Genomic DNA, 17,137 nt, shown 5'->3' with positions numbered 1-17,137 from the left:
CAGCTCCTTCATTATGCAGTTTTAAGGTACAATGTGCACGCACACACACACACACACACACACACACACATGCACACACACATCAGAAAGCACAAGTATTAAATATACAGTTTTGACAAATGAAGTCATCATGTAATTCACATGTTTAAGACTATAGATGATTCCATCTCCTCTGAAGACCATAGAATGCTCCATCACCTCGGGAAGCCCATGTGTCACTCAGTCAGACCTCCTGTAAGTGGAACACCACCTTGTATCAGAAGACACATTTTCTCCAGCAAAGGAAAGAAATAAGGAAAACTGACTCTTTGCAGTTGAGACCACACAAAGGCTTAACAATCAGCTTCCTACAAATGACAGCAGGTATCTGACATCCCAAGTAATCCAGGCTTTTTCTCTTCACAGGTAACCTTCAGCTAGAGAGCTTGAGAGAAAGGAGAGAGAGGGAGAGGGGAGAGGGGAGAAGGAAGAGGGGACGGGGGAGGGGGAGAGTAGGGGAGGGGCAGGGAGGGGGAGAGAGAGAGGGACAGAGAAACAACCCATAGCAAGAAGCGCACATCTCGTTCATTTAAATAGTATCCCAGACAAAATAGTATCTCCATAAACGCAGCCCAAGAAATAAACAGAAATACTACCAAGTGGTAAGATAGTAACAGCAGCATTATTAAACTAGAATTTTTAAATCACTCATTATAGTGAGCACATGCTTGGCTGCCTGCATGAAGTCCTGTATCCCTGCTCTGCAGAAGAGTAGCCACAATCGCATTAGTAGCAAGAATGTCAGTAATGACATTAACAGCAGCTAATAAGGATTAGTGCTGGAGAAGCCAGGCTCAGAGAGATCTTGTCTGGCTTGCCGATCTATTGATCCCAGCTAAGATGGCGCCATACGTAAGAAACAAGCAGAGCTATTGACACTGTGCACAGTGCCTTTTGTTGATGTCCACTGAAGTCCTGCTTTCTGTCCTAGCTCCTTCATTCATGCCAGTAAAACCCTTTTCCTCTTCCCTGTGAGTCCCCATTTAGGCTCAAGAGGAGAAAACCTGACCAACAATTCTGCCCTCTTGGAGAACACCTGAGGAGGAAGCTTCCGCTCCTTCCCTCTGAAGAGGAACTAGGGTTTCTAGGATCCAGGACAGCCTGTGGGTGGTGCTGAGGGACAGTATCCTTCCCTTCTTGAACTCAGGCCCTTCCTAGCCTGCTGTGTGCAGGCAGGGTTAAGCTAACCCAGTAGGTTTCTGCTCTCAGCTCTCACTTCCCTGTTGTGATTGGGTGAGACTGTAATGTAAGTTAGTCTTCATGGAGGACCAGTTGTCTACCAGACAGTGGGAAGCATGAGACCCATCTGGGCCTCAGGTCCCAACCACAGTTTTTGCTATGAATGAGGCCGACTGTGATCAATATTACAATTTTAGGTCTCTTTCCCAAAGAGATTAGAATGCGGGGAAGAAAGATACACAACCCACTAGTGTCCCAAGTGTCCAAGTCTCTACCTTTTCTCAGTCACTGTGTCCAGACTGTATCTTTTCCTTTTTGTGTCCCTCTGGCTATGTACAGCATAAATCTGCATGGTTAGGGGGTGAGGAGGTGTGTCTGGCAGGATTAGCCTCCTTGCAGCCTGGCTAAGCGCTCAGGCAAGCCCTCAGCACTGCTTGTCAATTCTTTGTTTACCCCTAGTGCTACATCACCCAATCCTCTTATCCACTCTCACTCCTCCCACAGCTATCATCACCTCTAATAACAATGTCGTCCTTGCGCGCTGGGTATAGTGGTGTAAACCTTTAATCCCAGCCCTCCGGGAGGCAGAGGCAGGCAGAGCTCTGTGAGATCGAGGCCAGCCTCATTCACATAGTGACTTTCAGGTGGGCTGGGACTACAGAGACCCTGTCAAAAAAAAAAACAAAACAAAAAACAACAACAATGCCATCCATACCGCCAGAGCCAGTACCAGCCCTACCTCTATGGATGGCTTATGGTTTGCCCTCCAGGGCTCATGGCTAGAGTCGAGTCTTTAGTGTGTGATGTTAGGAGGTGGCAGACCTTTAAGAGTTGGAGCCTAATGGGAGGACATGGCTGGCCTCTCCTCAAACTCTGGTTCCCTTTCTCATTATCCTTTTCAGATGCGTTCCCACCAAGATGCCGCCATCATGAGGTGACTCAGTTAAGGGGCCTGGGGGAGGGGGACTTGCCAGAGTTGAAGCTGTTTTGTTTGGAGTTTCAACCTCTAAAACTGTGATAGAAATAGAAGTTTCTTCTTTATAACTGCCTGCCCTCTGGTATTTCATTATAGTAACAACAACAACACAGACTATGCCACGATCATCAACAACAAAATGGCATCATTGGTTCTACTACCAATATCAACATCACCTTACCACCATCCAGGAATATCACCAATACCATTAACACCCACGCTAACAACACCACCTCCATGAGTGTTTAACATTGAATTACAAACCCCTAGGGACACAGGTTCAGTCAATTTCTCGCTGATGTGGTTATCACCTTGTTCTCCTCTGGTGTGAAGAGGATTCGGAACACGGATGGAACTCCTGGAGCTACTTTGTGGCCAGTATCTTTGGGACTGATAACTTTGAAGTAAGGTGAACTTTCCTCAACAACTTTCACCATCCTTGGAATCTGCAGGGAAAACACATGATGACGGTTGTCACACAAGTGAAAAACAAAAACAAACAAACAAAAAGAACAGAAAAAAGGGCACATGATTTGAGTCAAACCTAGAGTGAGGTTTCCATGCGCTACTTACTAACGTGTGACCTTGGTCAGGACTGGATTTCAGTTTCTTCAACTGTAAAGGGAAATGGTAGGACTTACCTTTGTCCCACTCACACAGCCCTCAAGACTCAGTGATTTTATTTTTACTAACATCATCATCATTATTGAAGTCTTTGTTCATTTTATGATTTAAATGTGACTATCTTCTAAATAAACTGCTCCATCAGCTGAATCCTCCCCCACAATAAGCAGAGCTAAACTGCAGGTCCCAACATTCTGAAAGTGCTTGGGGGAAAGAAATTCTGTACTCTTGGGACCATCTTCAGGACATGATGGGCCACCCCACCCTCACAATAGCCACTGAGCATCATCGGGATTCCCAGGCCACAGGAGGAAAGGACTGCTTCACCAATCAATGGGTGTTGGGAGGCAGGTGACTTCACCCACCTTCTCCAAGGAAGCGCCATCAAGGAGCAAGAACAAAAGGCACACTGATAACTCTTAACCAGACTCAGGCAGCTTCAACTAGTTTCACTCTTTTTTTTAAGGTCTTATCCTAGTCCCCTTTTGTCTTACCCAGGGTTACGCAGGTCTCTCTCAGCCAAAACGAGAAGAAATACAATATAAGGTGGATGGGAGTGGTCTGGGGTGAAAGTCCTACAGACACACAGCCCGAAAAGGGGGACAGAATTTTTTGTTTTGCTTTTTTGTTTTCTGAGGCAAGGTCTTTCTATGTAACCCAGCTCATAGGAAGTTTGCACCCAAACTCAACGATGCTCCTGCCCCAACCTCCTGAGTGCTAGGATTACAGGTGTGCGCAACCTTGCCTGCTATGAATTTTTTTTAAGTAACTTAAATGAGAAGAAAGTTAACTACAACCAATTCACCTAGTTAAAGGATGACCTGAGGTCACAAGTGAAAATCGAGAAGAGAACTCTCACATCTCTACTCCAGGTGGGGAAGGAAGGAAGAAACACAGAAAGAATGGTCATGGAGCTCCGGACCAGAGAGTGGGAAGTCAGGGAAGATGCATACATCCCTGAGAGGAACAGAGCTGGCTGGCTGTACTGGTGGAGAGCATGCAGTGGCATGTGCTGCGCTGAATGATATAGGGCAAGATTCCTTTACTAAGAGCATAACTGGGGCTGGAGAGACAGCTCAGTTAACTGCATGTGCTGCTCTTGCAAAGGACCTGAGATCAGTTCCCAGCACCCACCTGGGCTGCTCACAGCTTCCTGTAACTTCAACTCCAGGGAGATCTAACATCTTTGGTCTCTTTGGGCACTTGCATACACACACACACACACACACACACACACACACACACACACTTAAATTGTTAAAAAAAAAAAGGGGGGGGTGTAACTGCCATAGCAAACCAAGAAAGGAACCAGTGGAGATATTAACAGCACAACCACCATGCTGGCTTCTTGCCCACTTATGCAACAAGCGCTCAGCTGAATACACTCACCATCTCATTTAATATTCAAAACACTTGTAGTAAAATGAGTGCCACCATTATCCCCACAGTGTGTCACCAGCTCCAGGTGACACAGTTTGAATCTGAACTCAGGTTAGTCTGACACTGTAGTCTGGGTGTTTAAAATTGTGTGCCAAATTGAATCATGCTGTCTGCGGTGTTCAAGGATCACTCTCTCCAGTTGTGTAGGTGAGAGATAGATCCTACACAAACACATTGTGAGTTTTATTTTTTCTCTTCATGCCAGTGAGGAGAAGATAAGGTGAATGGGGTGTGCCTGTCTGTGCCCCATCTTTGCCAGTTCCACAGAAGACTGTGAGGAAAGGAAGCTTACATCAGCCTCTCAGTGCAAGGTCTGGTATAACTCACTCATGAACAAGCCTGCCTCCCCTGGAGAGAGGGGTCTGCTTGTGGCTGACTGTACCTTCCCTGGCTGGGGACCGTCTTTCCACCAGGCCAGTGCTTTGGCTACATCTCATCCAAGAGGTGGTGGGTTATCCATGACAACTGTGCCTTTCAATGGATGAAATTTACACTTCCCATTTACTGCTGACTTCCTCATGTACACCTACTGATAATCATTTCTTGTTTAGGTTTGGAGGGGAGTTGCCAAAGGACTTTTGGACTGGCTCCTCTCCATCCTTACTAGCCTAATAATACCTAAGCAAGAGTAATGAAATAGTAAAGAAAGAGACAGTTCTAAAGGAGAAACTAAATTTGTTGCCACTCCTGCCTGAGAAGTCCTCATGTTTGTGTAATGTACCTTTTCTTGAAATCTATGTAAATGACCCTGGGTGCCTTCAAATCTTTTTCATCTTTTTGCTTGTCCTTGTGTGTCACGAGCTTCTTTTGCTAACAACATTGCAGCACAAAAGGAAAAACCTGAAATATACCATTGTCTCCAGAGTCTGAATTTGCCGACGTCCATGAACACTGATAATAAATGATAATTCTTTAAAATCTCTCTCTCATGGACCTCTACAATGTTGATTTTGCCAAATAATTCTATCAAGGAACTCTTGTTTGTCCTACACCTTTATTTTATGTGATTTGATGAGCTTTTTAAGCCTGTAATTCAGATGAGATATAATGTGCTCCACAGGAGGAGACACGTTGAAAGGCAAGAATGAAAATGACATCTTACTCATTCCATTGTTATGATGAAATAAAATAGGCAATGTATGCAGCGTGTATAACATTATGCTTGGTATGTACAACACAAGAGCTTAGTAAATGGACATTCGTTTATTTTTTTATCCATGGTGATTAACATTTTCAAGGTATATGATATTTGAGAAATCCTAGAAGAAAAAAAAACAACACAAATAAACAAACAAAACCCCAAACCCTCGCATTTCTAATGTGGAATTTAAAAGAAAAAACCCTCAACTTCTCTAATAAATCGAACGTTGGAACAAACAGTATTTTTATAAGAAGAAACATAAATGTTTTAAAGATCAAAGTTCATATAATATAAGCAAAGCTTGGCTAGAGAGATGGCTCTGTGGTTAAGAGCTCTTGCTGAGGACCCAGGTTGAATTCCCAGCACCCAAACGAGGGTAACGACCATCCGTAACTCCAGTTCCAGGAGATCTGATGCCCTCTTCTGACCTCTGCAGGCATTGCATGACATGGGTACACTTACATATATGTAGGTAATAAACTCATACATATAAAATAAAAAATAAGGTATTTTTTAAAACTTACAGCCAAAAGGCATGTTTGTATACTGTTTTCCCAAGTCTATCAAATTAAACAACTTTTTGAAGATCCTACGGGATGCCAGTTTACTGAACTCCTTCTCAGACATCCTGGGAAAGTCCACCCATAACAGTGAACATACTCACTTTGTCGTTGTTCCTCAGAACCAAGGGAACTTCATAGACTTCACAGGGAACATAGTTCTGGAAGATGATTTCAGATGGAAAGGGCTGGAATAAGGCTTGATCCAAGTCAACTCCTGAAAACTGAAGTTGAGAGAGTAAGTTATTCATGGCATCACAGTGGCAAAGATGACTAAGGAAGGTAAGACAGAGATCTAGCTATTATAACAAAGAGCATGGGAGTCATTAAAAAGGGCAGGTGACCATATAATCTAATAGTTATAATTATTTTCATCAACTTAATACAAAAGAAGGAGGACAATTTAGAAGCTGAGGAGATGGCTCAGTCAGTATAGCACTTAAGGCACAAGCCTGGGGACCTAAGCTCTGGTCCCCAGCACCCACACAAGAAGCCTGGCATGGCCGTGAATGCTTATAATTCCAACACTGGGGAGGTAGAGACAGATGGATCCCTGGGGCACACTGGCCAGCCAGCACAGCCTAATTGGCAAGCTTCAGGTTCCAATGAGAGACCCTCCAAAAACAAGATGGATGGCTCCTCAGAAACGACACCTGAGGTTGATTTCTTGAGAAAAAAGGCCCCAAAGGAAGGGTGCTGGATGAAAACTTGGCAAGCTTTATTTTAAAAATTATCCACTTATTTTTATACATTTGAGTATTTTGTCCACATTTATGTAAATGAACCCATATCATGCAATGACCACAGTTGTCAGAAGATGGCATCGGATACCCTGGAAATGGAGTCACAGATGATTGTTAACAGCCATGTAGGTGTTGGGAACCAAATCTGGGTCCTCTGCAAGAGCAGCCAGTGCCAGTGCTCTTAACTACTGAAGGCTTTCTCCTCCTCCTCCTCCTCCTCCTCCTCCTCCTCCTCCTCCTCCTCCTCCTCCTCCTCCTCCTCCTCCTCCTCCTCCTCCTCCTCCTCCTCCTCCTCCTCCTCCTCCTCCTCCTCCTCCTCCTCCTCCTCCTCCTCCTCCTCCTCCTCTTCCTCCTCCTCCTCTTCCTCCTCCTCCTCCTCTTCCTCTCCTCCTTCCTCTTCCTCTCCCTCTCCTTTTCCTCCTCCTCCTCACCTTCTTCTTCATCGTCTTCTTGGTCTTCTTCAGACAGAGTTACTCTATAGCCCCAGCTGGCCTGGTATTTGCTATGTAGACCAGACTGACCTCAATCTCACAAAGAACCAACTGTCTCTGCCTCCCAAGTGCTGGAATTAAAGGCATGAATCATTACACCTGGCTAATTTTTAATTCCTGTATAAAGACTTTACTCTTTACTCCAACAAGACCCTCTCAAGGGACCTACAAGATGGGCTCAGAGTCATGTAGCCCTGGACATATGTCATCTTGGAACTGTGGCCTATCTGCTCTCTCTTCTTTGTTGAAGTTGACCAATCCACAGTTGGGGGAGGGGGATTTGCCATTACCACCAAGAATATTTAAAAGACCTGGGGCCCCACAGGGGTTTGAGATTGTTTTGGTTTCTGAATCCCCTCTCCACTTGTGGAGAGTTTTCTCTCTGGGTGAGTGTGTGTGTGAATGTGTGTTTCTTTACAATAGAGTTTGTTACCTGTTGTGTCTGAAATTTTTCCTGTCTTTCAATTCTTAATTGGTGATGAAAAGGAACCCAATCAAGACCCCTGTGAGGTAACACGCTGGCCTCCACTCTATCGTGTGCACATATGCACACTCAACTGAACATTCATGTACACACACACAAAGTAAATAAAAATATAGTCCTCAGTTAAAAAAGAAAATAGGCTAATAGAGTCACTAACTCTAGGCTTCCAATTGTAAATGTGGCAAATGAGGTCACTGGACCCAGCTACCTTATGATTATCAACACGTCTCTGCTTGGAAGCACTGGAGACTTAATTAAGTATTAGTAAGGAAGGAATTGCTGCTCATGCTCCAGGAGAAAACAGGCAAGTCAGGGTGGAAAGTGGAGAGAATAGAGAAAAATTGGGCTACTTTACCCTCCATGCCTTAGAGTGGGCACCTGGGAGCTGTGCAGAATTCTTGAATATGAAGCAAGGCTGGGGAGATGGAATTCCAAAGCTTGTCAAGGGTAGGACTTGGGGACCTGGGGACTTGGGATTTCCTTCTCTGACCTGTGAATGATACTCCAGAGAGTAAGAATGGACTAGTCTCTCAGTCCTTGAATGAAGGGGGAGATTCGGGTATGCTGGTGCTCATGGAGGTCTGACACAAGACAACAGAAGAGAATGCCCCAACAAGGCTCAGATCATTTCTGGAAACTCCTAACTATGAAATTTCACAATTACCAAAAATATTTCATAAACTTCAAAAAAACCTGCAGATTATAAACTGGCCGTAATGCCAGGCATGGTGGCGCACGCCTTTAATCCCAGATGTCCTCTGACCCCTACGCAAAGGCTGTGACACACACACAACCAACCAACCAATCAATCAATCAATCAATCAATCAATAAATAAATAAATAAATAAATAAAATAAGTAAATAAATAAGTAAATTGGCCATAAGTATGAGGAACTAGGGTGCTAAAAATGAAAGTCAGCAGAAGCAAGAGGCAGTAGACAGGGGCATGATTCACACTCTCTATAAGAAAATGAAATGCAAGATTTGGAATTTGGGCAGAGGACTGGAAATAATAAAAAATAAATTCTACACCTTAAAATGATAACAACTGAAACTGGGAATTCAATGCATGTGTTTAATAGCAGAGTAACCACCACTGAAGTTATTGGAATAGATACGTGTTCGAAGAATATTCATAACTGAGACGACTGGTTGAAATGACAGAAGATTCAGAAGGGAAATTAAAATGGACAGCTAAATATATTGAAAGGCCAAAAATAGGTGTATTCGGTGGCCCAGAAGGAGAAAATGGGGCTCTGCAGACAGAGTAACGGCAGAGGGGGTTTTATAGTTGACGGCAGCACAAAGACAAAGACGGAGGAGGCCTGAGAGCTCAGGTCAGACTTGTTAAAAAGCCATACCTAAGTAGATAACTATAAAACCATTGGAAGCAAAGGCAAGAACATTGTGTTAGAGAAGACCTAGAAGGTGAAGGGGCTCCAGGAGACAAACCAAAAATATTGTTGACTTCTAAACATAAACAAAGGACAAAGAAATGGAAATGATATTTAAATCTTGGAGGGAAAAAACCCAAGCCAAACAAACAAAAAAGCTGTCTGTAGAAATGATATTCTCCAACATGGAAAATTCTCTTCAACAATGAAGTTCAAAGAGAAACATTTTCAGGTAGATACAAATTATGAACGGTTGTCGACAACTTCCAAAAGAAATACCAAGGGTCTTCTTTATCGAGAAAGAAATTTATCTTGGGCCCTCAGAGAGAAGAAGGAAGGAACGATAACGGGGAAACAATGTGGTCAAGCTAAATGAATTTTGGCTATACACAGCAATAGTAGTATTGCTACTATTTTACTAGTGGGATGTTTACACGTTTACTAGTGGGACATGTGTACCAGTTTGACACCGCACAACAGAACCAGTGCGGGCATTTCATCTCCTGTACTACTTTGATTTTTCAACTGTAGTTGATTTTTATCAGAGCAACCACTGAGAAGCCAGTTTTACAATGAATTACATCATTACAGGGCACACAGCACGATCTAACTATGAATTGCCTCAAGCACTGTAGTTTAGGTGGTAACCACAACCCAAAACTTTTGTGATATTACCATGTTCACACTTGTAATTTTAAAATACCCCATGATGCCCTGTGAGTTCATGACTGTATCTTGGGTACCCTACTAGCTTTCTGAGAATTCCAGTTGTTTTTTCCTTGCCAAACTTGACGCTGTCAGTCTCCTTAGTTTAAATCATTTTGTATATGCGCAATGCTGATGTGCTGTAGTTGTGCTGGATAGCTTTAATGTCAACTTGACACACCTGGGTCGAGGGAGCCTCAATTGGGGAATTACTTCCATTGGACTGGCCTGTGACCATGTCTGTGGTGCATCCTCTTGATTACTGAGTGAATCGGAGGGCCCAACCCACTGTGGGTGGTGCCATCCCTGGGCAGGTTGAGCAGGTTGAGCAGGGGCCAGAAGTTCAAGCCAGTAAGCAGCATTCCTCCATGGCCTGTGCTCCAGCCTCCAGGTTCCTGTCCTGAGTTCCTACCTTGGGCTCCCTGACGAACTGTGGCCCAGGAGATATAAGCCAAATAAACCCTTTCCTCCCCAAGTTGGTATTGGTCAGAGCAATTGAAGGCAAACTATAACAGTAGTTTTATTTTCATTTCCTGATTTCTAAAGAGGCTGAGCATCCTTTGTATGTCCATTAGCCACTAGGAAATCTTCTTTTATAAGCTGTTCATTTTTTACCCATTTCTTTCATTCATTTAAGTTTCTCATACATTCTAGAGGCCACTTAGCAGTGCTATGAACTGTCTGTAACTGCCTACTCTTAGACTTTCTTTTTCCAATTCCTAAAAGGTAAATAAATTTTTTATTACACTATTTATTTTTGTGCATGTATGTATGGGCATGTCCTTACCACAGTACATATGTGTCAAAGTCAGAGGACAACTTGTAGGAGTGGGTTCTCCTTCCACCATGTGAGTCTCAGGGATTGAACTCAGGTCATCAGGCTTGGCAGCAAGCACCTTAATCTGCCATCTTGCCAGTCCCTAAAAGATGACTTTTGATAAGCATAGTTTTATATTTTAATCTACTTATCAATCTCTTGGTTCCTATTCAATATTTTCTGTGTCTCATTAAAGGAAATTTTATGTGTTCCACGATGAAGAAGATATTCTCTTAGATTGTCTTCTAAGAAATTTTTTGTCTTGCCTTTTACATGGAAGGCTTTGATAGACCTGGAATGGTGTGAAATGGGTTAAACTGATTTCTTTCATATAAATTATCCAGTCAACACACCTTATCAAAGAGAACATCTTCTGTCCCTATGAGTTTTTGTGTTGGCTTTGTCATAAATCAAATGTTCGTAGATTTAAGAACTTTTTACATTTGGTTCTGTGATAAATGCTGTGCCAGCACCTTACCATCTCGCTGTAAGAAGTAACAGTATATGGTACACAATGATATAACTATATCTCACTACCTAATATATCTAATCCTCTTCCTGTTCAAATGTATCTTCTCTCTTCTTGGTCTTTTGCATTTCTCCATAAATCTTATAATCAGCTTTTCAATGGCTCTGTAAAATTTCCACTGTGATTTTTCATATTAGATCATATTGAATTTTCTGATCAGTTTGGGAAATATTTGACATCCTAAGTACATTGCCTATCTTGATTCATGAACATAGTATATTCCTGAATTCATGTAGGTATACTTTAATTTTAATAACATTTTATAGTTTTGGATAAAGGTTTCCTGGTAAATTCATTCTTACACAATTTCTATTTGGGAATATTATTTTATATGATGCCAATAAATTTAATTTCCTAAATGTTCATTGCTGGATTATAAAATATAATTGATTTTTATATATTGGCCTTATATATTCAGTGACTTTGATAAATCACAAATGAATTTTAGTGGTTTACTTTGGGGCAATTTTGAATTTTCTGAGTGAACAGTTATTTCTTCTGGAGAAAAATCGCAGTTTATTTCTTGACTGATACTTGAACTTCTGAGGTAACTTGGTTCAATGTGTTAGTCTCATTTCTACCACTGGTTTCAGTTTTCCAGTGTGTTCTTCCTTTTATTTATTTATGTCTGTGGTTCCCAGTGAGACTGGCCTATAGTTGTCCTTTGACTGCTTTTTTGGATATATAAAGGAAGTTACTGATATTGATGTTTGATGAGAGGCTATTCTGGGCTTTCTTTGATTTGGAAGACTTTCTGTAATACTTGAGTTATTTAATGTTTGATAGACTTTGCTTGTACAGCAGTCTGGATCTGGTGTTTTTCTGTACGTAGCTGGCTACAGACTGGCTTTCTCTGATTTTCTCTTCATGTGCCAGCTTTGATAAATTTTATTGTATTTTTCTAGAACTCTGTACATGTTTTCTAAAATTGCAAATCCTTTAACATAATATCCACTTGTCACCTCTTCACTGAATTCAGCTTCTATAATAATGTCCCATGTTCATTCTTTACATTTTCTATTTGGCCCTTCTGTCTTATTTCCTTGATCAAATAAACTAGCTATTTTGTCAACATTGCTGGTCTTTTTAAAGATAATCTTTTTGCTCTGTTGATTGTAGAGTATGAGTGCTTTTGTTTCATTAATTTGTTTTTATATTATTTTTCTTTATTTGGATTAATTTTGTCATTTTTAATTATTAAGAGAGATGTTTATATTTTCCATTTCCAAAGCACTTTACCCACTGAGCCATCTCCTCAATCCCCAAATAAAGAATATTTATCCACTAGGCATGGTGGTGCATGCCTTTAATCCCAAGACTCAGAAAGCAGAGGCAGGCAGATCTCTAAGAGTTCCAGGTCAGCCTGTCTCGAAAAAATTATCAGAAAATTATCACCAAGAAGCAGTGAAAAGTCTGTGTGCTGTTTGTTTGTGTGGTGCTGGAAACTGAGCCCATGGTCGAAAGCATGCTAGGCCAGTACTACATTCCCAGTCTCATGAAACACCGAAAATCTTAACCACACCATTTCACCATGGATTAAAACACATGAAGGGAAAATAACCAAAGGGCAAAAAGCAAATATTGAAGAATGCAAGAAGCTGTGGGCAGCTAGGAAAGATAAAAGTGGTTTGTTTTCATTCAATGATTGTTGAGTTTCCAATATGTGTCAAGTCCCTTTCCATGTGCTGAACAGAATCATCAACAAAGCCACCACACGCGGTCCTCAGGAGTTCCCCAGTTTGCACCTGTTCTTCCTTCTGACAGAAATGCCCCTTTCCCAGACCTTTGCATGACATCAGAGTGCTACTAGCTCACAGAGGCTTTTGCATAACTCTAGCTAGCAAGACAACCATCTCCCTTTTCTGGTGAGAATTATCTCTTCATGTGCAAAGTAGAAAGAGGGAAGTGCAGTTAGAAGAGAAGAAAGCGCCACACAGCAGAGGAAGGAAAAGAAGCCCATGAGGAAGGCAGGGCCAGATGATGCAGGGTCTTGGGATCCAGGGAGCAGGTTTAGATTTTTCTGAGAGTACTAGAAAGTCACCGGTAGTTATAAACATCAGAGTAACATGGTCCCAGTCACATTAATTACATTTTTATTTCTTTTGGGGGTGGGGCTCAGAGGACAACTTGCAGGAGTCAGTTTTCTCCTTCTACCATTTAAGACCTGGGGATCGATCTCAGGTCATCCAGCTTGGCAGCAAGATCCTCTATCCATTGAGCCACCTCACCAAGACCTCATTTACATTTTTTTTCTTGTGTTGTTCTTTTTGAGAAAGGGTCTCCTGTAGCTCCAGCTGTCCTGGACTCACTACATAGACCAGGCTGGCCTTGAACTCACAGAGATCCGCCTGCCTCTGCCTCCCAAATGCCGGGATTAAGGCGTGCGCCACCACGCCCGGCACCTCATTTACATTTTTAAATGTACTTCTTGCTGCACTGTGGAGTTTTGGTGATGCAGAGGTGAGATAGAAACAGGGAGCCTACGGGACAGAGGAGGCGGCTCAGTGGATCAAGCCACAGAGTGCGAAGACTAGAGAATGGATTCTCAGAACCCAACTGAAGGACAAGAGAGCATGTATCAAAGCAGTATAGCTTTGGATTGCACTGTTAGAATGGTTGATTTTAAAACTTGTTGGAGCTGCTGGCTCCAGTTTTATAAAAGATAATTAAATGATTTTGGGCTTGGGACTATGAGAAATTTCTAGCAATTTCTGAAATGGCCCTAAACAGACTTCAGCCATTTTGAACTTTGTATTTACGTCTTCACGTGTTCAGTGTTCTCAGCATTGATGAAGTTGAAATATCAGTCAACCCTGAAAAAAGATGAAGATGCTGTACTCCTGCTGTGCATTGCCCAAGCTTTAACTCTTTATATAAAACAAGCAGGTACATCTATCTTATTAATATGCAAACTTGTTTTACTCTTTAATACATCATTAAAATCCGGGGCCAGCGAGATGACTCGGGCGTAAAGGCACTTGCTGCCAAGACTGATGACCAGAGTTCAATCCCTGAATTACATGGTGGAAGGAGAGAAGTGATTCCTAGAAATTGTCATCTGGCCTTCACATGTGTGCCATGGCATCTTCTCTCTCTCTCTCTCTCTCTCTCTCTCACACAAAATAAACTGCAATATGAAATAAAAATAAATAATAAAATTCTATGTATACCAAAGAATGTTTGAAAATCAATTTCTTTTATTTATTATCAGTAGATTTTTTTGCATACATAATTTTTAATTTTTTAACTACTTTTTAGTATGTCTGTATGATATGCATATACGTCATGTTCATGTGTGTGCACTCATGCCATGGCATGTGTAGAAGTCAGAAGAAAATCTTGGGTGTTGGTTCGTGTCTTCTACCTTGTTTGAGACAGTCTTGTGTTTGTTGATGCATATCAGGTTAGTTGGCCCCACAAGCTTCTAGGGTTCCCCCTGTCTGTGCCTACCATCTCAGTGTAGAGGCACTGGCATTACAGCTGTGCTCTACTGAGCCATTTCCCCAGGCCTGTTTTACATACCTATCTCATATGCCTATATATCCATGGCCAGTTAAAATTTTCTCAGATGAAAGGGGCCATATGTCAAAAAAAAATTTAGAAGGCCCTGACTGAATGAATTTAGAAGAGAAAGAGGAGGTTCAAGTACTGAGAACAATTTATGATCAGGATAAGAAGAAAGCTTCCACTGAGGTCTTAGCAGCTTGCATAGTATCCTCCAGAACTATGAGAGCTAGTCTTTGGGGAGAAGGTTTCCAGGTCAGTTCCTGCTCCATTACTCTAAGTCCTGTGTCCAACGTATGTCCTGCCTTCAGCAGAACTTTGAGTTCTGGGAATTAACCAAGGACTCTGGCAATAGCCTGTGTTATTTTGGGAATCTCTTAGACAACCCTGACCAACCACTCGAAGGAAGGTCTCTCATGTCTGGCACTGTACTCCTTGCCATACAGCCCCAGGTACACACATGGATTAATGCTCAGATACCATATGTCTATTTCTCAGGCAGTTCCCAAGCCAACACATTTCCCTTTGACTTCCCACACCACCCAAGCTCCATTCATTTCTCCCCTCCCTCCCTCTGTCCAACCTCCCTCCTCCCTCCCCAGTCCAAGTGCCCCCATTATACCCATCCTCCCCCCATTACCCTCTCCTGAGGTCCCTCCTCTCCCACCCCAATGGTCCACTGTACATCCCTCCCTTCTTCCCTCCCAGCCAAACACTCTCACTTTCCCCACCTCCCCCTTGGTAACATCTGCTTCCTACTATCCCCCTCTCTCAGACTTTTTCTTTCCCTTTCCCTCTGTTTCCTATGCAAGCTGCTAAGGGAGAAAATCAATCAATGGTCCAACCCAGCCCTAAAGACAAAAAACCATAATGACCAGCACAGCAAACTACCTCTACTGGCGCAGTAATGGCACTGTTTTCTGGAAGGTAATCAACAGCTATCTAATTGGACTTAAAACCCTCTCAATGGGAGAGAACTCAGGGGTGGCACTGTAATTATAGCCAAATATACATGACTTGAGAGTCATAGATCCTAGAGAAAACCCTATCTCTGTCATATCTCTAGACAAATGAAATTTCTTACCATATCCTAAATATTGATCCTTATATTTACAGACAAGTATTCTGTATACCACTTATCAAAGAAGCTTCTTTTTGCAACAGTTGAAGGCTACTGCAGAGTTCCACAACTGGTCACACACAGAGACAATATATCTGAGAGATGCCCACCCCAGGTGACATATCTACAATGGAACCACTACACCTAAGGCTCACGGAACATAGTGGAACAGGGGGTGTAGAGAGTACTAGTGCATCCCTCAATTCTCACCAGCGAAGCTTCCTTATACAACAGAGTGTGATGCACACAGAAGGTCACGACGGGCTAAGTTTTAGAGAATAAGAGACTGCAGAGTGTGAGTCCTTGGCTAGGACTCCTATATTAAACCTCACCCACCCACAGCTCAGGGACCATTGCAGAAGAGGGGGTGGGAGATTTTAAGAGCCAGGGCTGGTTCAGGAAAACAGGGAAACAGAGGCTTTCAGGCCACTGGAAGCTTACACATGTGAACTTGTAGCAAGGGTGGCATCGATCACAGGACCTATGCCAACTTAATCAGACAAGGGCCCAGAGAGGAGCAGGGGAAATGGACATCAGGCTGGCCCTAGCCTGGGGACTGTTGAAGATTGATTGCTGCTGGGTGAAGGAGAGTAGACCTTCCTTAAGACCTCTAAATAGGCTCAATAGTCTCCAGTGGATGAACTTTTACCAGAGGACATCTGGGTACAAATGCTTGACTGAATGGGACTTAACAAGCATGGTGGAATACAAGAGGCCCAATGTGGATGGGGGGCATTTATTGTTGGGGAAGGGAGTCTAAACTGATTAAGAACTGTTGTGCGAAATATACAAAAGTTCTATAAAATTATAAAGATATATCAACTCTCCCTCACCCAGCAGTAATCAGCTGCCAATGGTTCTTTGGCTAAGATTGGGGCCTGCTGCCCAGTGGATGGACTTGCACTGAGAGACATAAGGGTACACTAACTTGACTCTATAGGCACTAACATATATGACAGAATGCATGAAATCCAGTGGGGCAATCTATGGGGGCGGCGGTTTGGGGAGGGGTATAAAGATGATTAAGATTTATTGTATGGAATGCACAAAAAATCAATTCAAAAAAGAAAAAAAATAAGAAAGCTTCAACAAAATTAGAAAAACATAGGAAGTGGAGGAGGAGAAACCCTAGCAGAGTGTGACGGCTCAGGTGCAAATGAACAAAGAGATGCAGAAGGGAAACACGGACCGCTTCAAACGATGGGGAATGACTCAGGTCTGCTGAATTGTCGGGCTGGAGAATGAAACTTAAGAGAGATAAACAGATAGTGAAGGGAACCTGGTCAATGTCATTAGGATGAGAGTTGAACACAAAGTCACAAAAGGGTTTTGGAAACCCAGAAGCAGAAAGTCAGACAAGGCTGGCCCCATATATCCATAAGTGATGCGCC

The 17,137-nt window shown here is 42.6% G+C and overlaps 1 protein-coding gene across 1 annotated transcript in view; it reads right to left on the bottom strand.

Annotated features, from left to right (window-relative positions):
• Nucleotides 1–17,137, bottom strand: part of Hydin (HYDIN axonemal central pair apparatus protein) — a 416,625-nt gene that overhangs the window by 395,290 nt on the left and 4,198 nt on the right. Inside the window, exons 3-4 of the mRNA XM_008834989.1 lie at nucleotides 6,064–6,183; nucleotides 2,506–2,640 (exon numbers count right to left, since the gene is read on the bottom strand). Of these exons, the coding sequence (XP_008833211.1) occupies nucleotides 2,506–2,640; nucleotides 6,064–6,183 (255 nt within the window). The remainder of the gene's footprint in view (nucleotides 1–2,505; nucleotides 2,641–6,063; nucleotides 6,184–17,137) is intronic.

Source organism: Nannospalax galili, unplaced genomic scaffold (assembly GCF_000622305.1).
Source record: "Nannospalax galili isolate Female #2095 unplaced genomic scaffold, S.galili_v1.0 scaffold56, whole genome shotgun sequence".
Classification (NCBI taxonomy): domain Eukaryota; kingdom Metazoa; phylum Chordata; class Mammalia; order Rodentia; family Spalacidae; genus Nannospalax; species Nannospalax galili.
Note: the sequence above shows the minus strand (reverse complement) of the source record. Positions and strands in the feature narration are given on the sequence as shown.